The 23,986-nt window shown below is 41.1% G+C and overlaps 1 protein-coding gene across 8 annotated transcripts in view; it reads right to left on the reverse strand.

Moving 5' to 3' along the window:
- The window catches only part of tmem63c (transmembrane protein 63C), a 97,451-nt gene that overhangs the window by 32,732 nt on the left and 40,733 nt on the right, over positions 1-23,986 (reverse strand). For 2 of the 8 annotated variants that reach the window (XM_061968774.2, XM_061968770.2), the window contains exons 1-3: positions 13,445-13,602; positions 10,686-10,911; positions 9,169-9,248 (exon numbers count right to left, since the gene is read on the reverse strand). In XM_061968774.2, the coding sequence (XP_061824758.2) occupies positions 9,169-9,248; positions 10,686-10,895 (290 nt within the window). In that variant the 5' untranslated portion in view covers positions 10,896-10,911; positions 13,445-13,602. Of the gene's footprint in view, positions 1-9,168; positions 9,249-10,685; positions 10,937-13,444; positions 13,603-15,878; positions 15,988-23,986 lie in introns of those variants that run through there. The other 6 variants (XM_061968771.2, XM_061968777.2, XM_061968776.2 and 3 more) reach the window with 5 other exon arrangements.

Here is a 23,986-nt window from a genome sequence, read left to right on the forward strand (position 1 = left end):
AACTTAAGAGTGTTTTAAAATAAGAGCTATCTCTCAATTAATTGTTACGCTTTAAATTGCAAGCAAAAATTTGGGTTACCAACATCCACGTAGCAAATGTCACAATAAACCCTGTAAGATTCGGCCAAAAAATCTGGGGCCTCATATATTAAGACTTGGGTAGATTTCCTACTAAAAAAATATATACTCAAAAATTCAGATTGACAGTATTAAGGCGTGTGCACGCATTAATTCACGCACATATCTTTTGTACATCCCAATCAATGTGGAATTGAGCACACATAATGGAGTGGCTGGCCACTCCCTGTCCACGTCCCCGTTAGAACACGCAAATAATATTTAAATCAGCCATGCACCTTAAATCTCACACTCTGCACAACCAGAAAACCCAAAGATAATGAGCAAAACAGCGAAAATGGAAGGAATTCACCAACAAGAAGTTGGAGGTTCTTCTTGCTGAAGTGAGGCTCACAACAAAATATAGTCTAGCAAGCTGTCCTGTGGTGTTCCCAGCGAACGAAAGAGGATTGAATGGGATAAAGTGTGCGAGGCTGTCAATGCTGTGGAGTCAGAGAACCGCACGCAGAAACTAATAAGAAATAAGTGGTACTACATCAGGAAGAATGTGAAGAAGAAGATGGGTGAGGCCAAAACAGTCAAGGGGACTGGAGATAAAGTAGTGTTCAACCCGTTTAAAAAGATATAGTAGTTGCTGCATGATATGTAAAACTTTGGAAGAGGTGGATAACTCTTGATTACCCCCAATGTAAATATAATTTAAGTAATTTACAGCTAAATGTGTTCCTACCGCCATATTAGTTTTGTGTGAAAATTATTTAACATCTAGTTTAAAATCTTTTAAATCTAAACATTGCAGCATATCAAAAAGGATACGACAGACTGAATCATGTTTGATTACTCAATTTATTATTACGACACAAAAAAGATAATTGCGGTAGCTGCCACGTGACAAAGTCGGGCCATTTCTCCACTATCTCTGGTGGCTTTGTGCCGCAACCACAGGCTGCTGCAGCTGCTCACCCGACTGGCCAAGAACATGTGCTGGAGTCACAGGAACACATTGTGACAGCAATAGGTGGCAAAACGATCACCTTCATATGAATATGAAGCATTAAATTCATTGGCCAAAAAATGAATTTTGTACATTGTTCAAATCAAATTTTGGCAAAACCTGAACGACCACATCTGTGTGTCGCTAAAGTATCCACAGCATGTATAATTGTGTGTACGCCAGCCATGAAGTTGGCGTGAGGCACCGCACATTTCCACATTTAGTTCACTCTTAATACATCTCAATTTTGCTGCAAAAAAGGGCGTACGCCAGGTTTAATACATGAGGCTTCTGGTCTTACTTAGGTCAAGAGTAGCTGGAGATTGACATCATTTATTGTTTTCCAACCATTTAAAGTAAGTGAGTGTGAAGGACAGTCCTGAGAGAAAGTTGTGGATGATCTTTATTGAATTAAATATATAAATATTGTGTAGTCCAGTTGGCGAAGCGGTACAAGTGTGTCACTGCTAGCCTGCACCATACTGAAGCAAGTCAAATCATGGATGTTAAAATAATATCAAAACGGCAGACATTTATCCATCAAAATATGGAGAAGTTGCTGATGGCTTGTTTGACAGTCAAGCAGCTGAAGGGAGAGACTGTAGAAGTCCACTCTCCAAGATAAATGCTGCACATTGTCATTGCATTACTTCATAAAACTACTGTAGTTGTTTGTACAACATTCTATTGTATTGTTTTTCATACAATTGTACTATCTTGAAGTTTGTTTTTCATTTTTAAAGACATGTTACATGTTAAATCTATGCTGTTTTGGGGGGCCAAGCACCAATTAAATTGATGTCAAGGCATTTCAATGGGAGACGTTGATTTGAGATACGGGTGTTTTGAGTTAAAAGTTTGTAAGTTAAGGTACTACTGTATTTAAAAAAAATTCTACTTCAGAACCGCGTTTTCAAATATTTGCGATAAGGCTTAAAACCGCTCTACGTCACACAGTTTTGATATATTTTCAGTTAAAAGGGTCTAACGTAAACGGGCCTTAAAGGGAACTGCAATTATTTTTTAAATGTTGCCTATCATTTACAATCCTAATGTAAGACAAGAAGTCATATGTCTTTCTCTTTTTTATGCATTCTAATTTGTAATACTCGGCAAAAACGAGGTGGCAAACAATGCAGCTAAGAGGAGTCATCTATTGCGCCAATAAAGCTCTCTAAAAAACTTCCACAAACCACCAACAATAATAATAATAGGTTTTTTTTTTGTATTGTACTCTCTATTTGAACAACAAATATCTACCGTATTTTCCGCACTATTAGCCGCACCTAAAAACCACAAATTTACTCAAAAGCTGACAGTGCGGCTTATAACCCGGTGCGCTTTATATATGGATTAATATTAAGATTCATTTTCATAAAGTTTCGATCTCGCAACTACGGTAAACAGCCGCCATCTTTTTTCCCCGTAGAAGAGGAAGTGCTTCTTCTTCTACGCAAGCAACCGCCAAGGTAAGCACCCGCCCCCATAGAACAGGAAGCGCTTCTTCTTCTACTGTAAGCAACCACCCGCCCCGGTAGAAGAAGAAGAAGCGCGCGGATATTACGTTTCATTTCCTTTGTGTGTTTACATCTGTAAAGACCACAAAATGGCTCCTACTAAGCGACAGGTTTCCGGTTCATCAAAAGACGCAATCTCTCCATCCGCACACGGACTACTATTTCACAGCAACTGCCTAAAGACTTTCAAGAAAAGCTGGCTACTTTCCGTGCATATTGTAAAAACAAGATAGCTGAAAAAAAGATCCGGCCAGAGAACATTATCAACATGGACGAGGTTCCACTGACTTTTGATATTCCTGTGAACCGCACTGTGGATACAACGGGAGCACGTACGGTAAATATTCGCACTACAGGGAATGAGAAGTCATCCTTCACTGTGGTTCTAGCTTGCCATGCTAATGGCCAGAAACTTCCACCCATGGTGATATTCAAAAGGAAGACCTTGCCAAAAGAGACCTTTCCAGCCGGCGTCATCATAAAAGCTAACTCGAAGGGATGGATGGATGAAGAAAAGATGAGCGAGTGGTTAAAGTTTACGCGAAGAGGCCGGGTGGCTTTTTTCACGCAGCTCCGTCCATGTTGATATACGACTCCATGCGCGCCCACATCACGCTGGTTTTTAATATATTATTAAAGTTTGACTGACCTATCCGACTGTTTTTTTGACATTCCTTTAGCGCAGTTAGATGCGGCTTATAACACGGGGCGGCTTATAGGTGGACAAAGTTTTGAAATATGCCGTTCATTGAAGGCGCGGCTTTTAACCCAGGGCGGCTTATGGTGCGGAAAATACGGTAAGTGCCAACAATACTCTATTTACATGTCGTGACTTGCATATTAACTAGAGATGTCCGATAATGGCTTTTTTGCCGATATCCGATATTCCGATATTGTCCAACTCTTAATTACCGATACCGATATCAACCGATACTGATATATACAGTCATGGAATTACCACATTATTATGCCTAATTTTGTTGTGATGCCCCGCTGGATGCATTAAACAATGTAACAAGGTTTTCCAAAATAAGAGAACAACTTCAACTCAAGTTATGGAAAAAAGTGCCCACATGGCACTGCCATATTTATTATTGAAGTCACAAAGTGCATTATTTTTTTTTAACATGCCTCAAAACAGCAGCTTGGAATTTGGGACATGCTCTTTCTGAGATAATCCTGATACCCACTACAACCTTACTTGCCAACCCTCCTGAATTTTCCGGGAGACTCCCGAATTTCAGTGCCTCTCCCGAAAATCTCCCGGGACAACCATTCTCCCGAATTTCTCCCGATTTCCAGCCGGACTTAAGGCATGCCCCCTTGAGGTCCGTGCGGATCCTAACTGAGGACAGCCTGTCGTCACGTCCGCTTTTCCTTCATATAAACAGCGTGCCGGCCCAGTCACGTTATAACACCTACGGCTTTTGGCGAGTGCACAACTGCACACACAACAAGACGACGACGACGCAGAAGAGACAGTCATGGCGACGACGAGTGACAGAGAATAGAACGAGGATGGACAATTCAACCCTAAACTCACTCCTTTCCTGCAAATTAAATTTCACAGATGCTGCCTGTAATAGAGGGATCTAAGTTGTTTGTTGCCATCTCCTGGTGAATGTTGGGTATAGTGTTCTGTGGTTACTTTTTGGTTGGCCAACGGTTTACGTTGTATTGCGCACCCTGACGGCAAGTGTGGGAGTCGGTTCTGAAGTATGAAGTAAAGAGACGTAACTTCATCACCTCGCGTGGTTATTGACTCCAACCCAGAATATTACACTGCCCATACCTATGCTCCTTCAAAGGCTGTGCTACTGGCTGCAAAGCATTGCACTTTTTTTTTTTTTTTTTTTGTCCTGTCCAGCTTCTCAGGCAAATCATATAGTTGATGTAGATGCCCATGTCGGCTGTTCAGATTTACTTTACAAAAGAGAAGTGTAGGATACTTCTCTTGTTGCCTTATTTGTATTTGACTTTATTAAATGTATTTATATTATCATTTAGTGCAGCCGGGCCGGAGCAGGAGGGGATAGAAAGAGAAAAAAAAGAAGACAGAGGGGGAAATTGTGGGGACAAGAGGGGGATTAGACAGAGAGATAAAAACAACAACAGCAAACAACAACAACAACAACAATAGAGCAACATCAGCAAATACAACATGTACAAATATGATGGTAAAAGTAATAGCAAATAAGCAGTTAGCGAAAAATAAAAAATAATACAGAAATGACAATGAGCATTATTACACTACAAATGGATCAATACAAATACCAATAGAAATAGCGCTATTGATAATGAACAATACCAATAATTTACCTTTATTATCAACAATACAGTTGTTTAAATGCAACAATACATATACGTAATGATAACTTGAGATACGAAAGAATGCAGAAAAATGGAGGGGGAGAAAAAGAAGCAACCTACATTAACCTTGTAGATTGTTATAGTAACAATAGGTTAAGCTTTGTCAGTGTGCCATGTGTTACACCCAGTTTACCCTAGGGCAACAACGTTAATATATGTTTGATGAAACGTGATTATGTGCATGAGTGTAAGTATGCATATGTACTTGTATATGTACAGAATGTGTATATGTGTTTGTACAATGAATGTATGTGTACATAATGTGTATATGTGTTTGTACAATGAATGTATATGTACAGAGTGTGTATATGTGTTTGTACAGTAAGTGTATATGTACAGTATGTGTATGTTTGTATATTGAATGTGCGTGTGGATGTACGAACTTTAGGTATGTAAATATGTACTGTATTTGTGTACGGTATGCATGTGGGAGCGTAGTGTGAGCATATGTGAATTTGTATGTGTTACGGCGCACGCGCAGTCTGCTCCTCCCTCCTCTGCGGGAACACTTGGAGGCTCCGTCTGTGCGCACCTCGGGACACGCCCACGGGTGCGCACATCCAGGAACGCGCCACGCGCGTCTCCGCCCTGCAGCAGCCACCAGCTGCAATCACTCGCTGGCAATCTTCACACCTGGAACTATTATATATATATATATATATATATATATATATATATATACATATATATATATATATATATATATATATATATATATATATATATATATATACACAAATTGAATTATTAGATATATATATAATAAATATTTGGACATACTGCCCCCTGGTGTCTGTTTGCCGTCACCTCCCCTTTAGTCAAAACATAACAGTAAGTTCCCGCTATAATTATAAGGACCTGACGGCACAGTTCCTTAGCCCCGCCCCTAGTGACTTTCGTTCCGCCCCTTGTGAATTTTTTTTTTTTTTCTCCTCTTGCCCCATTCACCATGTCTTTTTCTTTTTTTTCGCTTCTTTTATTTATATGTGTATATATATATATATATATATATATATATATATATATATATATATAATATATATATATATTTATACTATATATATATATATATATATATATATAAGAAATACTTGAATTTCAGTGAATTCAAGCTATAAATATACTCCTTCCCCCTTAACCCGCCCCTCCCCACCCCACACACACACACACAAAAAATAAATCTCCCAAATTTGGAGGTCTCAAGGTTGGCAAGTATCACTACAACTATGGGAAATACTATACTTTGACTTTCACAAAGTGCATTATTTTTTTTATTTTTTTTAAACATGCCTCAAAACAACAGCTACAAAAACAATGAAGGCACACAGCTTCAGTCCAGAGTATACTAGAGTAATAAAGTAAACAATAACAAAGTCCTCCTTTAGTGCAAGACTGCCTGGTATACTGTATAACAGGAAATTATAAACTGGGCTCAATCTGCCCTGCTCTAACGTATTTGTATGAGTAACAAAAATGTGCTGCAAGCTAGTGGTGAGTGCTTGAAGTGGCCTAGCAGTCCGTCAGAGCTTCTGAAATGCTGAAGGAAGTCGTCTCGGTTCCTCCTCGCATAACCAACTTTTTGCAGTCATTGCAAATAGCCAGTTTTTTATCCATCAGACACACTTTAAAATAATCCCAAACCATAGACATGGTGGTGTTAGTCAGTCACCGAGCGAGCTCGCTTATTAGCCACGGCTACAGCACCGGCAACAACACACTCTTGTTGTTGTTATGCTATGCGCGCGGCGGTTTGATGAGGTCATCAAGCGTCGCAAGTAAACCTCTGACGCTGCAGTCGTCAACTCCTGTGTTGTGTGTGGGAAAGGGGAGAGGCTGCTGACTTTGAGACGCAACTGCTCTGTACTTACCACTCCGTACAGCGGCATTTTAAAAAAAGTCATTAATTTTACTTTTTGAAACCGATACCGATAATTTCCGATATTACATTATAAAGCATTTATCGGCTGATAATATCGGCAGGCCGATATTATCGGACATCTCTAATATTAACCAAATATTAGGGATATTGTTCTTATAAGCACTAAGGCCAAGGAACTACTTATAGTGGCACCGTAATCACAGAAAGGTAAGGCTTATGCACCTATTTACATACCGAGCCAGTGCGCTGCTCCATCGCCTCTGAGTTGGTAAACATTTATTCTAGATTATAAATCAAGCCTCTCACTTGTATAGTAGAAGTTTGTGGCCATAAACCGATAAGTTAGTCAACTTTGACATTCAACTTGGACCCGGAGATCTCGAGAAAAACACAAAAAGATGCACGTTTCGGCCCACTTTTTTTTTTTTAACCTGCGTGAGGATTATGATTAATTCATCATAACAGGTAGCTATAAACATCCCATCAGTCGGCATCGCACAAAGAGCACATATTGTACAGTAAGTGATTGTTTTATTCGGTTAGTAGTTTGTATTTCTTGTTTAGAACTTAGCAATAGTGCTACTTGCTGGATCTGCTTATCACTCATCTTCTAAAATTTGTAGCACATCCTCCAATTATTGTGCCGCCGTATGCTTAAAATGATCAAATACGTAATTATTACATGTTATTATGAATGTGCCCATTACTATATTTCATATATACTTACAGTATGTACATAAAACGCTGTTGGAGCTTTTTAGATGTTTTTTTTAAAGCGCTTTATAGGCCGAGTAGAGCAAATGGTAAAACCCTCCATTGTTAGCTGACTTTTGCTGGCATTTATTTACAATCTAGAATTCATTTTCAAAATATGAAAAACATATGTGTGCTTGTCTCACATAAGGATTGTGAATGATCGACAACATTCCAAAAAAAGTATCAAATGTGTTCTCACAGCAATTTCTTCATAACATGCTTTTTATTGAGAATAAAATCTAAACTCCTCTTGTTTGAAAGAAGTCCATAATATTTCCGAAAAATATGTGTTTGGGCTGAGAAAAACACAAACTAGTTTGAATACATTGACATTGTTGATGCAATCCAGTGGGATTTAAATATTTTTCTGCAGAATAAAATGATTTTGAATGCTTGACAAAGTATGACACCCAGGATACTGTCATTAATTTAACAAACAACTCTTTTGAAAATATTATTTTTAGCACCTGGGGATAGGTTGATTGGCAACACTAAATTGGCCCTAGTATGTGAATGTGAGTGTGAATGTTGTCTGTCTAACTGTGTTGGCCCTGTGATGAGGTGGCGACTTGTCCAGGGTGTACCCCACCTTCCGCCCGAAGGTAGCTGAGATAGGCTCCAGCGCCCCCCGCGACCCCGAAGGGAACAAGCAGTAGAAAATGGATGAAAGCCCAACTGCACCCAACTTCAGGAACTGGCTAAATGAACTTGTGAATGTAATGACTCTTGAAAAAATAAGATTTATAAACTCTGCAAGTATGAATAAATGGGAACTAACCTGGAAACCTTTACTGACATATATTGAATCATAACTTAGACATCTAAGGAAAAAAGAAAAAAAACAAGAAAAAAAACCCTCATCTTTTTTGTAGTTTTATTCCTTTTTTATTATCTTTATTATTTTCTGTATTGATCCTACACTATTATTGTTTTTTTGTTACTTCTGATATGGCTTTGCCACGGTTTACTTGCTTATTATTATTTTTTTTTTTTGTGACTTTTTATTTTGTATTGTTTTGCATCTGATCAACTTTTGTGACTTTCCTTTTCTTTTTTAAGTGTGAACGGTGAAGAGGTCCTCGAGAGGTGATCTTGGGATCACTTCCTGAGGATCCTTGATGCCAAGGAATGTTCATCCATCTTGCTATGGTCTGGATAGCCTGCTGATCCTGAGACAGAGCGGGATGGATGGATATATATACAATATCTGGGTATTTTTTCTAATAATGTTTATACTGTAAACCTTGAGTTGTCAAAAGTTTAAGTGCACCTCTCTCCTCAAGTGTGCATGTGAGTGTGAATGAGTGGATGTGTGTGATTGTATGAAGGCTTTGCGTGAGCAAAGTATGACTGTAAAATTCAATAAAAATATTTGCAAAAAGAAAAGAAAATGGATGAATGGATGGATGGTCTTTTTTAGTATATTGATCACATGTAATTCTCTATACACTCAGCAGGGGGAGCTACAGGCTGCAGTATGAGTGCTTCCACTGGGGGACTATTCCTTCATCTATGTTGCCAAGGCTCACCAAGAAGCAGCTCTAACACATTTTTTAACCATGACATGAATTCACCTGTCATTCTCCATCAACAGAGCCAGACGACCATAATCCCAAGCTGCCTTCCTCAGACAGGAGAAGATGAGCAAAAGGAACTGTGAACCACACAAGACATGCACAATTCATTACACAAACAAGTTTGTAAACAATCACATCGGGCATTGTTTTGTGACACGGGTACTATAATTATGTTAATTATCCCCAATGATGTTGCAGTGTAATCTGTCCCAAAGGCAGGTGTGCAGTAAAAGATATCTAACGCCATACAAATGTCACCATGAACTATCCTATATACAGAAATGTGTGTTACTACATATTATTTATTTTATTGCACGACATCTTCTTCTGTTTGAGTAATGTGTGTGGTTGTTGTGGAAACGACCAGGCAGGTAAGTGTGCACACACAAACACATGGAGTGCACTCGTAAGGAGAAATTCGGTCAATAGCAAAAAACTATTCTGCCGTAGAAAATTGCCACCCACAAAAATAGGATTTGATTAAAAATTGGAATTCTTCAGTCACATAATTAAATCAGGGATTAAACCTGAATAGATTTTGGCTGTTGAGTTGAGAGGACTTTTAGCCTGGTGGGTAGTGAATACATCCATGCTAATAGGGGAAAAGCTCCTGTAATTGATGAATGATTTATCCTTCACATAAATAAGCAATCAGAGCAACCTTGACTAATCAAGAGCGTTTACATTTGCAAACTTTTTACATAAACCCTCCATTTTCTTTTGTCTTCACAGCCAATGTCTCTATGTTGTTTTATTTGACTTTAATGTGTAGGCACGCACTCCATCAATGTCTCAGATGAGTTACTCTTCTGTGATGATGGAATTGATGCAGAGGCGTGCTCCTGCCACCTAGGGGTGCGTTGGGGTGGGGGGGGGCATGCTTTGACTCATGCTTGTCATTAAAAGACAGTGCTCAAGCCTCTGTGTTGCCTTGACAACCAGTCAGTGATGAAATGGGCCAATTAAAACACGGAGGTGGCAGATCGAGAGCGATATCAGAGCAGAATGGAGCCTGGCAGCGGAAGTCAGTTCGCTGACAGCTGAAAGCGGAAGCCTATTATTATCTGCCAAACTAGAGTAAAATATCTGCCTGCGCGCTTGTAAACATAATTTATTCTAGGAGAAAAAGCAGTTTAAGATGCGGCATTCAGAACATTTGTTTTTCTGCCTGTACATTGAAATTTTAGAGGTTTTCACTGAGCTTTGCAGGTGAATACAAAAATAGCGTGTGATTGTAATTTAAATATGTGTGGAGTTTGCATGTTCTCCCCGTGACTGCGTGGGTTCCCTCAGGGTACTCCGGCTTCCTCCCACCTCCAAAGACATGCACCTGGGGATAGGTTGATTGGCAACACTAAATTGAATTAATGTTGTCTGTCTATCTGTGTTGGCCCTGCGATGAGATGGCGCCTTGTCCAGGATGTACACCGCCTTCCGTCCGAATGCATATAGGCACCCCCCGCGACCCCGAACGGGACAAGCGGTAGAAAATGGATGGATGGATGGATACTCACCATCCACATGACCACATTGATGGCCAAGACAGTGGGCACCCCGCCAAAGGGCAGACCCTGCAGTACACTGCCGCTGGAGTGTGAGCGGTAGCATCTCTCAGCCGTGCTGTTGTCATCCCCATGTGAGTCCCAGAGGCCCAGTACGCTCAGCTCTAATGGCCTCCCTTCCGCAGGGGGCGCTGTGGACACGAATAGTGCAGGGTCAGCCATCAGCACTGGACCATACCTAAAAATATAGAGCACAGATAGTACTACTTTTTAAATGTTATACAAACCCCGTTTCCATATGAGTTGGGAAATTGTGTTAGATGTAAATATAAACGGAATACAATGATTTGCAAATCCTTTTCAACCCATATTCAATTGAATGCACTACAAAGACAACATATTTGATGTTCAAACTCATAAACTTTTTTTTTTTTTTGCAAATAATAATGAACTTAGAATTTCATGGCTGCAACACGTGCCAAAGTAGTTGGGAAAGGGCATGTTCACCACTGTGTTACATGGCTTTTCATTTTAACAACACTCAGTAAACGTTTGGGAACTGAGGAGACACATTTTTTAAGCTTCTTAGGTGGAATTATTTCCCATTCTTGCTTGATGCACAGCTTAAGTTGTTCAACAGTCCTGGGGTCTCCGTTGTGGTATTTTAGGCTTCATAATGCGCCACACATTTTCAATGGGAGACAGGTCTGGACTACAGGCAGGCCAGTCTAGTACCCGCACTCTTTTACTATGAAGCCACGTTGATGTAACACGTGGCTTGGCATTGTCTTGCTGAAATAAGCAGGGGCGTCCATGGTAACGTTGCTTGGATGGCAACATATGTTGCTCCAAAACCTGTATGTACCTTTCAGCATTAATGGCGCCTTCACAGATGTGTAAGTTACCCATGTCTTGTGCACTAATACACCCCCATACCATCACAGATGCTGGCTTTTCAACTTTGCGCCTATAACAATCCAGATGGTTCTTTTCCTCTTTGGTCCGGAGGACACGACATCCACAGTTTCCAAAACCAATTTGAAATGTGGACTGGTCAGACCACAGAACACTTTTCCACTTTGTATCAGTCCATCTTAAATGAGCTTAGGCCAAGCGAAGCCGACGGCGTTTCTGGGTGTTGTTGATAAACAGTTTCCGCCTTGCATAGAAGAGTTTTAACTTGCACTTACAGATGTAGCGGCCAACTGTAGTTACTGACAGTGGGTTTCTGAAGTGTTCCTGAGCCCATGTGGTGATATCCTTTACACACTGATGTCGCTTGTTGATGCAGTACAGCCTGAGGGATCGAAGGTCACGGGCTTAGCTGCTTACGTGCAGTGATTTCTCCAGATTCTCTGAACCCTTTGATGATATTACGAAGTGTAGATGGTGAAATCCCTAAATTCCTTGCAATAGCTGGTTGAGAAAGGTTTTTCTTAAACTGTTCAACAATTTGCTCACGCATTTGTTGACAAAGTGGTGACCCTTGCCCCATCCTTGTTTGTGAATGACTGAGCATTTAATGGAATCTAATTTTATACCAAATCATGGCACCCACCTGTTCCCAATTTGCCTGTTCACCTGTGGGATGTTCCAAATAAGTGTTTGATAAGCATTCCTCAACTTCTTTGTCACGTGTTGCTGGCATCAAATTCTAAAGTTAATAATTATTTGCAAAAAAAATAATGTTTATCAGTTTGAACATCAAATATGTTGTCTTTGTAGCATATTCAACTGAATATAGGTTGAAAAGGATTTGCAAATCATTGTATTCCGTTTATATTTACATCTAACACAATTTCCCAACTCATGTGGAAACGGGGTTTGTAGTTAGGGATGTGGGATCATGACAAAATGCGGGAAAATTCCTAACGTTAGTTTTACTTTTTCTTATTTTAATTATCATAAAACTGAGACTGATCATGACATGTTGAAAAACGTACTAAATCTGCAGATTTTCTAGAGCAGCAGCTAGGGCGCCGATTGCTTGTTAGCTTATGATAACATGCATACAAGGCACATTAACATTAAGAATTTTTTTTTTAAATATTTCAGTGTGTATAAGTACTTTTTGAGCATAATCAACAATACCGTCACAGTGTTATGAAATTTCTATATTGTTACATAGCTAATTACATTATGTCTGAATACTTTATGTCAGGATTTAGAGGTGAAAGTTAAGCTAACATGTCCGCTAAGAGGTCAAATGTAATGCTTTGATGATAGTACAGTAATATAATGCTTTGATGATAGTACAGTAACTGTAAAGGATATAAGCTGTCTCTGGGCTAATTGCTATGCTGTCGGTTGTTCGCAAAAATTTGGGTTACGAGCTTCCTCACCATTACTTGGGGTAAGGAATGTCACAGTGAACCCCGCGTAAAATTTGATCAAAACATCCGGTCTCTCACTCACTAGCAAATAAATAACTAGAAATAACTTTGTTTTTCCAACCATGGGGACAAAGAAAGTGAGTGTGCAGAATAGTGCTGAAAAGAAGCAGAAGATATTCATTGAAATAAAGTTAGAAACATGACTTGGTGCTGCTACGTTGTCTCTCACCGCACACATACACCCTTTTTTCTTGCCTTCTTCACACTCAACCAAGAACCAGTCAGGAATTAGCCTGTGTACATTAACGGCAGTCTGAAATTTTACAATTATAAAAAAAAAATGCTCTGAGGAGGGCCTCAACAAAGAGGCTGAAGACCCCTATGCTCGACCATAATTGCACCCAGATTCTAAGTTTTTACTTTCCATATCGTACTTACAACTTCCAGGGTTTCTTTAAAGGTTCCCGATTACAATATAAAAAATGGACTGTTAATGAGATTCATGCAGTAATAATCCTCTGGAGCCAGTTCATGACCACCAAACGTAAGATAAATCTATCATCTCCTTCATTTGTTTACTTAACTGTTCAGTGACAGAGTTTTGAAGCTATGGGTCTTTATGACATGATAAAAGAAAACCCTTATTTGTAAAAAAACAAAAAAAACAACCCAAAAAACAAATAAAAAAGCAAGCTTTGCTACATCTTACAATAAAGCTTGGATTGATGCCAACCATTGATTAGTCAGCTACAGATAACGGAGCTGTAAATTGCTAATGTTTTTGCCCTCTCCTTAATTAATTAATGAATTTTGTTGTTGTATTTTATGAACAACTATTATGTTCGACAACTGCATAGTTACAGTGTGAAAAATGGATAAAGTGTACAATAGTGCTTCTTGGAGACGGGACGTTGTTCTCTCCCGGGGCAAGAGGGGGCTAGACTGATTTGTAGAGGGGCTAAGAAAATAAGCGATTTTCATGACTTGAGTTCTCTTTTTTAAAATAAAATCAGTTATGATACACAGCACAAGCATGTTCGATACAAAAGTAGTTTTAACTGAATTTGACAAAAGAATTTAACAAAACAGTTAGGTCCGGCGGAATTTTAAAAAATTTTCGGGGTCCCAAACACGAAATTTCAAAAATTACTCTCTAGCGCCCCCTTTAAAAGAAGAAATAAATTAGCCCCCGTCACTGGTTTCGCTGGAGACGTCTATCATGACAAGACACACGTAAACACCCCAAAAACCCATATTTGAAGACAAACAGAAGTCATACTTTAATGCAGTGGTCCCCAACCACCGGGCCGCAGCCCGGTACCGGTCCGTGGATTGATTGGTACCGGGCTGCACAAGAAAAAAAAAAAAAAAAAAAAAGAAGAAGAAAAAACATTTTTTTTCCGTATATACAGCTTCAAAAAGATAAAGTTTTGAATCCTTCCATCCATCCATTTTCTACCGCTTATTCCCTTCGGGGTAGCGGGGGGTGCTGGAGCCTATCTCAGCTACAATCGGGCGGAAGGCGGTGTACACCCTGGACAAGTCGCCACCTCATCACAGGGCCAACACAGATAGACAGACAACATTCACACTCACATTCACACACTAGGGCCAATTTAGTGTTGCCAATCAACCTATCCCCAGGTGCATGTCTTTGGAGGTGGGAGGAAGCCGGAGTACCCGGAGGGAACCCACGCAGTCACGGGGAGAACATGCAAACTCCACACAGAAAGATCCCGAGGCCGGGATTGAACCCAGGACTGCTCAGGACCTTCGTATTGTGAGGCAGACGCACTAACCCCTCTGCCACCTCATTTGTCCAAAAATAATCGTCTTTGTTGTCTTTTACCAAGTCTGCCATGATTTGAAAACAGTCACGTTCGTTTACAGAAGTAGGAACACACATTTGTTGCCAGAAGTCGGAAGTGTGAAATAAATGCACTGAGGAAATCAGTTCCGGCAATGCTTAAAATGACCAAAATAAGGTAAAAATTGTACATATTACATTTTGTTATAAATGTCTATTACTACATTATATATCTACTAGCAGCGTGTATGTAAAACATTGATGGAGGGTTTTGAAGTTGTTTTCGAGAGCTTTGATGGCTAAAACGGTGACTCCCATTAACCGCATCTTCCAAGCGGTTTTTTTTTTAATCATCTTTAAAATCCTAAAAAAAGACATGTGTTCTTGTCTCTCATAATGATTGTAAACGATACACAACATTTCAAATAAATTCAGTTTCCTTTTAAGTTGAAGAAAGATGCTTTGGAAAGTATTTCCTCCATATAAATTCTGTAAAAACGCAAGAAAACCAATGGTTTCACCTTTTTCATGACTGTACCACATCATCAAGAGTTCATTGTTTTTGTTGAGAAAATATCTAGAGATGTCCGATAATATTGGCCTGCCGATATTATCGGCCGATAAATGCGTTAAAATGTAATATCGGAAATTATCGGTATCGGTTTTTTACTTTCGGTATCGTTTTTTTTGTTTTTTTTTATTAAATCAACATAAAAAACACAAGATACACTTACAATTAGTGCACTAACCCCAAAAACATTCCTCCCCCATTCACACAAAAGGGTTGTTTCTTTTAATATTCTGGTTCCTACATTATATATCAATATATATCAATACAGTCTGCAAGGGATACAGTCCGTAAGCACACATGATTGTGCGTGCTGCTGGTCCACTAATAGTACTAACCATTAACAGTTAATTTTACTAATTTTCATTAATTACTAGTTTCTATGTAACTGTTTTTATGTTGTTTTACTTTCTTTTTTATTCAAGAAAATGTTTTTAATTTATTTATCTTATTTTATTTTATACATTTTTTTAAAAAGTACCTTATCTTCACCATACCTGGTTGTCCAAATTAGGCATAATAATGTGTTAATTCCACGACTGTATATATCGGTTGATATCGGTATCGGTAATTAAAGAGTTGGACAATATCGGAATATCGGATATCGGCAAAAAGCCATTATCGGACATCCCTAAAAATAAATACAAGTACATTCCAAAATGTACAACATCCATCGTTTGACATTATTTCGATGTTTTGTTTGGTGTGAGAAAATCTCTTTATTACATCACTATAAAGCATTTCATGAATACATGAGATATGATGGCTATATTTGATAACAAATATATACAAATATTATAAATAAAATACATTTTCCTCATCCACTGACTACTGTCATCCTTTTTACCGCCTCACTAGTCAACCTATACTACTATAACGCGGTCCAAATACAAAATTATTTTAATCATTTAAACTTTGTTGATTTTTCTTCGCTAGTTCCGAAACAACACCAGTCAGACGCCGGCATACTGTAAATGCGAGTATGGCTTCATGTAACAATTGCACACTTCTCTTAGAGAGGTTGTCCCTGCTAGAGGGGAGTGTCCCCCAGATAGAAGAGAATAATAAGATACATTTAGACAGCATGGACACGCCAGTTAGCGCAGCCTGCACTAGGTCTACAGCGTGGCCATCGTAGCTTGTAACTTTGACTTTTAAGCAGCCAGCGAGCCACGATGCACCGGAAAGCGTGAACAAGTCATTTGGTGTAGGCTGCACTCGGCTGTACTCGGCCTGCTAGCGTGGTTAGCTCTATACAGCCAGCCAACCACGGTGCGCTGGAGAGCGGCCGAGTTAGCGGTTTTACATGAAAAAAAACAAAAAAAACATTTTGGTTAGGAAAAACTGGGATGCCTGCAGTTTGGAGACATAGTGTCAGACTAGTTTGGACAAACACAGGGAATTATCTCTAACCCTACAGACACACAATCCAGTGTATTCCCCACAGGGTTACTAATAGCACTTTTCGGCAAAATTCCAGAATTAAGGATAGATTTGGTCAACACCCTATGATTACAGTACTGTGGAACCTGTGGAGCCTATCCCAGCTGCATTCGGGCGGAAGGCAGGGTGCACCCTGGACAAGTCGCCATCTCATCGCAGGGCAGACACAGATAGACAGACAACATTCGCACTCATTTTCACAGACTAGGTCCAATTTAGTGTTGCCAATCAACCTATCTCTAGGTGCATGTCTTTGGAGGTGGGAGGAAGCCGGAGTACCCGGAATGTGAAAAATGTGAAAAAAGTGAAGGACTTTGAAAACTTTTCGGATGCACTGTAGCTCACTATTGCCAAGCTTCCAACAGGATGTTTTCAGAGGGAAGTGGTTACTGATCTTAGAGCAGACCTGGCCAATTACTTTGACTCGGGGACCACACTGACAGAAAGAAAAGTGTCTTAAAGGCCAGTGTGTATTGAAAAACAAAAAACAAAACAATGTACAGAAAATAAAGAATGTGGGATTTACAATATTATGTATGAATGATACAACACTGAATATTAACAACATATGAGCATGGCTCCTCTTTTACTTCTCAGACTACATCCTCGATTGACATCTTTTACAATCAAGCAAAAGGCAACAAAAATGCAACAAACATAGAAATAATCAATATAATATCACTTTTATGCAGAACTTTGTTGTAAAAATCTGTTTCCGCGTCTGTCCTCAACACCAGCGTTTCAGGCTGACTGCTCTGGAAACAAACCCCGCCCCCACTGCTTAATGCCTCGTCTGCCTGAAGTGGCTGTGATGTAGTTTCCATGTTTAAGGTTTAAAAAAATTATTTAGAAACATCCGGTGGGCCTGATTGAAAATCTTAACGGGCCGAATGGAGACCTCTGACCGTATTTTGCCTAGACCTGGCTTAGAGTATCAACAGCTGGTTGTAACAGAGATACAGAATGACTGGAAGAAAAAAACAAAAGTTGTGAGTTATGCTGTTCAGGTCCTGGTTAGACAACAGAAACCAGCAATTTACCCACAACATACAGATACTTAAAACGATTGCACACAGATTTAGGATATATCAAATTAAGTCATGTGTGAAAGTTGTAGTGTACGTTTAACCTGACTCTCGCCAGAGCCTTGTAGTTCGCTGAGCTCAACACAACGATCTGGGCTCGAAGGGATTGCAAACTCCTTCAAGATAGCAAAAAATAATGAACCAATCAGGATCGCCGGGCGGGATATCATAGATATCATGGATTTCCCAGCGTCGCTCTCATCAGCGTCACAGGTTGATTTCCATGTGAGTGGTTGAAGTAGCACATCATTCAAGATAACGGACAAGTGGTTTATCCAATCACATATAATTATTTTTTTTTTACAAGGCCTCGCCTTCTGAAATACATCTAATATTGAGAAGTCCCAGATTCTTGTGTGGAGCTCAGTGAACGACAAGGATCTGGCGAAAGTCAGGTTAGTGTATGTTAAGTTCATCCTAAAATGTTACCCTAAAGCTGAATATTTCTAACTGTTTATACATGTATTACATTATTTTAGTTTTGGTATGTATACAATATTGATGTCTATATTTCAGTTTTGGTATGTAATTATAGTATATTATAGTCTAGCAGGGATGTGCAGTCTGGGTAGGTGTGGTACAATCATTGGTACTTTAACTTTGACTTAACAATGGAGCGAGTTGTCAGTGTCAGACTGCCATTGAAATTACGACGGTTGCCACTAGGGGCCAGGTTGGTGCTATGTATGTGTGAACGGTCAATGTTAGAAGACGACAGTAAAGGATTAGACCTTCCCTCTGCCTCGAGTTCTCTCCGTGTGTATTACTAATATATACCCACAGTGATGCTATAAAAGTACACAAGACTTGAAAATACAACATGTGAACCAAAGAAAACATCGCCGGTAAACTAACTGAAGATTAGCTCGAAGCTATCGCTAGCCAACAAGTGACACATGGAGCAGTTTAAGCCACCGTCGCCGCTGTTGCTCACCAGTAATATCGTGGAGACATGGCGCAGATGGGAACAGAGTTTAGGGCTGTACATTGTCGCTACGGGTGCGTTGGAGAAACAAGAGGATGTTAAAAAAGCCATTCTTCTTCACACAATTGGCGAAGAGACACTAGAATTGTACAACACACTGACTATAACACCAGCCGAGGGAGCTGACGGGACTACGATGGAGGACCTTCTTAAAGCGTTCAAGGTGTCAGAGTGTTTAGGTGACGAACCCCAAGATGCAGAGATGACGGCAGACATTGAGCGGGAAAACATAATTTAATGTCCACAATAAAGAAAAAAACACAAACCAGGAACTAGGAACAGGAAACAGGATGCCAGGAAAACAGGAACTGGAAGACGAGGAACAAAAAGACAGCAAGCTACAAACATCTACAATATATAGCTTACCGCTACCGCTTACAGCTACACTGACATCGACGAGTAGGAATGACAATAATCCAGCACTGACTGGAGGGGAAGGCAGGTTTAAATAGCAGCTGGCTGATTGACACCAGATGTGGCCAGGTGCCAATCAGCCGCAGCTGAGGGGACGCAGCACTCAGGGAGACAATCAGGAAATAACCAAAATAAGAGCGTTGACAGGAAATGACAGAGGAAAAACCAAAACATAACTAAACTGTCAGGTACAAGCCTGACACAAGGTCTAATGCAGCCCACAAAAGAATGTTGTTTTTGAGCGGGACTGGCTGAGTTTCCTGGTGTTTACCACATTCACATAGACCGAGTTGTCACACCTGTGATTCACTCCTACCGGAATGTTTCCCTTGCTATAATGGACTTACTGAAGAACTGAAAGACCTAGAAAAGAGAACAGTCATAACAGCTGATCAAGAATCAGAATGGGTGAACAGTCCTGTTGCTACACAGAAAACAAATGGTACACTAAGGGTGTGTTTAGACCCTTTTAAACTGAATCAGGCTGTGAAGCGCCAGCACTTTGCCATTCCTACACCTGAGGATGTGCCCAGCAAGTGGCTGGAAAGTCTATCTTCTCTATCTTTGATGAGAAGGATGGATACTGGCAGATTAAACTTGACGGAGCATCATCTAAACTGTGCACCTTCAACACACCGTATAGGGCCGGTTCCGCTTCCTACGGCACCCATTTGGGATCAAATTAGCCAGCGAACAAAAGAACTGTGAGACTTTGGGCGACAATCATGGTGTGTATGTCATTGCAGACGACATGATAATTGCTGCTTCATCAAAACAGGAACAGGACGAAATCCTGCAAAATGTAACGGAGAGAGCAAAAGCATCAAATATAAAATTTAAGAAGTACACGATTCAATTCAAAGCCAGCACTGTGAAATACATGGGACATGGCTTCCTCCTTCCTCAAAAGACATGCACCTGGGGATAGGTTGATTGGCAACTCTAAATTGGCCCTACTGTTTGAATGTCAGTGTGAATGTTGTCTGTCTATCTGCGTTGGCCCTGCGATGAGGTGGTGACTTGTCCAGGGTGTACCCTCAGAGAGCTGCTGAAGAAGGATGTGGCATGGCAGTGGTGTCAACACCATACGACAATGCGACAAAACTTAAAGTCGAAATTGACACAAGTACCAGTGCTGATATGATGATCTTCTTACTAAAAGAAGATCATCCAGTGTGCTATGCCTAATGTGTGCTCACAGACACAGAAAAGAGGTATGCACAAATAGAAAAGGAGTTGCTTGCCATAGTATTTGCCGCAAGAAGATTTCACCAATACGTGTATGGCAGACCAGTAACTGTCCAGTCTGATCACAAGCCGCTGGAAGTCATCATGCGCAAACCACTGAGCAAAGCACCGGCCCGGCTAAAAAGCATGCTTCTACAACTGCAGAGGTATGACTTGAATGTTACATACACACCTGGAAAGCATATGCACATTGCCGACACAGTGATCGGCGACAGTAACAATGCCAGTGAAAGCCCATGTGATGAGAGAGTTGTGTATGCCCTGCAGGCCACAGATGCTTTAAGTGAGGAGAAACTCTGCCAACTAAAAGAGGCAACTGCAACAGACACTGTGTTACAAGCGGTATGTGAAAAACACATGCAAGGCTGGCCAGCGAAAAGAAAGAGTATAGATAGGTCACTACACAGCTACTGGGCATTAAGACAAAATATAAGCATACAAAATGATATTGTGATGGTGGGGGACAAAATCATCATACCACAGGGCTTTAGGAATGTAATCTTCGAAAAGTTGCATCTTGCTCATCAAATAATACAACGTACAAAAAGCACACAAAGTACTATACTTGTCACGTGTGGTGCGCATGGTGATGCGGGGGTTTGTTCTCCCAAGATGCAAGGGACGAATCCGGACAGGACTTGCAGGTAATAACTTGATTTAATAATAAAATAACACAAAACTGGTACAAAACAGAAAACAAACCGACAGGAAGAGGTGCCGAACGCACTGGAAGCTAAGGCTAACACTTAGCACAAACTATGGAACTTGGCTGAGTCTAGAATCAAGAATGAACTTATGTGGCAGTCGCGTGATGCAAAAACAAAGAAAGCAGAACGAGTGATGAACAAAGGTGGGCTTAAATAGCGTCTCTGATGAGAAACAGGTGCGCGTGCAAGGCAGGTGAAAATCAAGTAACCATGGTGACGAAACAAACTCAGAGGTGCACAAGTAATAACAAAAGGAGTCCAAAACTAACCAAACATAACTTAACAAAACATGATCCGACCACGGATCATGACAGATCCCCCCTTAAGGACAGATTCGAATGTATTGTACATGCAAATTCACATATGCTCACATACGTACATAGGTACCTACGCTCCCACATACATACACAAATACAGTACATATTTACCTACCTAATGTTCGTACATCCACACGCACATTCAATATACAAACATACACATACACATACTGTACATATACATTCACTGTACAAACACATATACACATTCTGTACATATACATTCATTGTACAAACACATATACACATTCTGTACATATACAAGTACATATGCATACTTACACTCATGCACATAATCACGTTTCATCAAACATATATTAACGTTGTTGCCCTAGGGTAAACTGGGTGTAACACATGGCACACTGACAAAGCTTAACCTATTGTGACTATAACAATCTACAAGGTTAATGTAGGTTGCTTCTCTTTCTCCCCCTCCATTTTTCTGCATTCTTTCGTATCTCAAGTTATCATTACGTATATGTATTGTTGCATTTAAACAACTGTATTGTTGATAATAAAGGTAAATTATTGGTATTGTTCATTATCAATAGCGCTATTTCTATTGGTATTTGTATTGATCCATTTGTAGTGTAATAATGCTCATTGTTATTTCTGTATTATTTTTTATTTTTCGCTAACTGCTTATTTGCTATTACTTTTACCATCATATTTGTACATGTCATATTTGCTGATGTTGCTCTATTGTTGTTGTTGTTGTTGTTTGCTGTTGTTGTTTTTGTCTCTCTGTCTAATCCCCCTCTTGTCCCCACAATTTCCCCCTCTGTCTTCTTTTTTTCTCTCTTTCTATCCCCTCCTGCTCCGGCCCGGCTGCACTAAATGATAATATAAATACATTTAATAAAGTCAAATACAAATAAGGCAACAAGAGAAGTATCCTACACTTCTCTTTTGTAAAGTAAATCTGAACAGCCGACATGGGCATCTACATCAACTATATGATTTGCCTGAGAAGCTGGACAGGACATTAAAAAAAAAAAAAAAAAAAAAAAAGGACAGATTCTAGATGTCCTAAAAAAAACGAGCAGGGTCAAAAGTCACGGGAGGGCGGAGGGAGGACTTGGCGGTAGGTCGCCAGGCCAAGTGTCCCCGAATCCACCGAGGCAAAGTCAAGTGGCGGCGGCGAGTGGAACGCCGCTGCAGCAGGCGAGGCGGGCGACCCGGGGATGGCCACATTCGTGGCCGACTGGGGGGTGGGCGCACTTGGCGAGGCGGACGACTAGGGAGCGGCCACATCCGTGGTCGACGGGGAGGTGGGCGCGACGGCGTCGTCGTGGCAGGCTTGGGCGCAGATGACGAGTCAGGCGTGGACGCAGGTGCAGGCGGCGAAGCTTGGCGTGGTGCAGGCGGCAAAGCTTGGCGTGGTGCAGGCGGCAAAGCTTGGCGTGGTGCAGGCGGCAAAGCTTGGCGTGGTGCAGGCACGGGAGCTAGCCGAGGAGCAGGAACGGGTGCTAGCCGGGCTGCAAGAACTGGAGCGGGTGCTAGCCGAGGAGCAGGAGCAGGTGCTAGCCGAGGAGCAGGAACTGGAGCAGGTGCTAGCCGAGGAACAGGAACTGGAGCAGGTGCTAGCCGAGGAACAGGAACTGGAGCAGGTGCTAGCCGAGGAGCAGGAACTGGAGCAGGTGCTAGCCGGGGAGCAGGAACTGGAGCAGGTGCTAGCCGGGGAGCAGGAACTGGAGCAGGTGCTAGCCGGGGAGCAGGAACTGGAGCAGGTGTCAGCCGAGGAGCAGGAACTGGAGCAGGTGTCAGCCGAGGAGCAGGAACTGGAGATGGTGGCGTCTGCAAGCCCACCGGAGATGGTGGCGTCTGCAAGCCCACCGGAGATGATGGTGGCGTCTGCAAGCCCACCGGAGATGATTGTGGCGTCTGCAAGCCCACCGGAGATGATGGTGGCGTCTGCAAGCCCACCGGAGATGATGGTGGCGTCTGCAGGCCCACCCGGGCTGAGGTTAGCCATGAGCATGGCGGAGGTGGTCTAGCTGGGGGTTGCGGCTTGACATGCCGACGGACTGGTGGTGGAGGACGGGCTGGAGGTTGCTGCCTGGTTGGGTGCATCTAAGTCACCCCACCAGCACAGCTCCCGGCCCCAGCCCCCCCCCCTCAAGGAGCGGATACCAGACGCGCTCCCTGTGGTCTGGCATCTTCTTTAGGGGTGGGTGGAGGGGGGTAGACTCCTCCCCTCTCAATTGTCCAAAAAGTCAATTTCTGGGAGCATTGGTCACTGGGGGCGAAGCCAAAGTCACTGGAAGCGGGGCTTGAAAAACAGGAGACAGACACTGAAAAAAATCTAAATTTTGAAAAAAAATTCTCATAAGGATTAATTCTAAAAACAAAGTCCTTAGTGGGGGGCTGACAGAGGGAGTAAACAGAATCTAAAAAAAAATCTTG

Source organism: Nerophis lumbriciformis, linkage group LG08 (assembly GCF_033978685.3).
Source record: "Nerophis lumbriciformis linkage group LG08, RoL_Nlum_v2.1, whole genome shotgun sequence".
In the NCBI taxonomy this organism is placed as follows: domain Eukaryota; kingdom Metazoa; phylum Chordata; class Actinopteri; order Syngnathiformes; family Syngnathidae; genus Nerophis; species Nerophis lumbriciformis.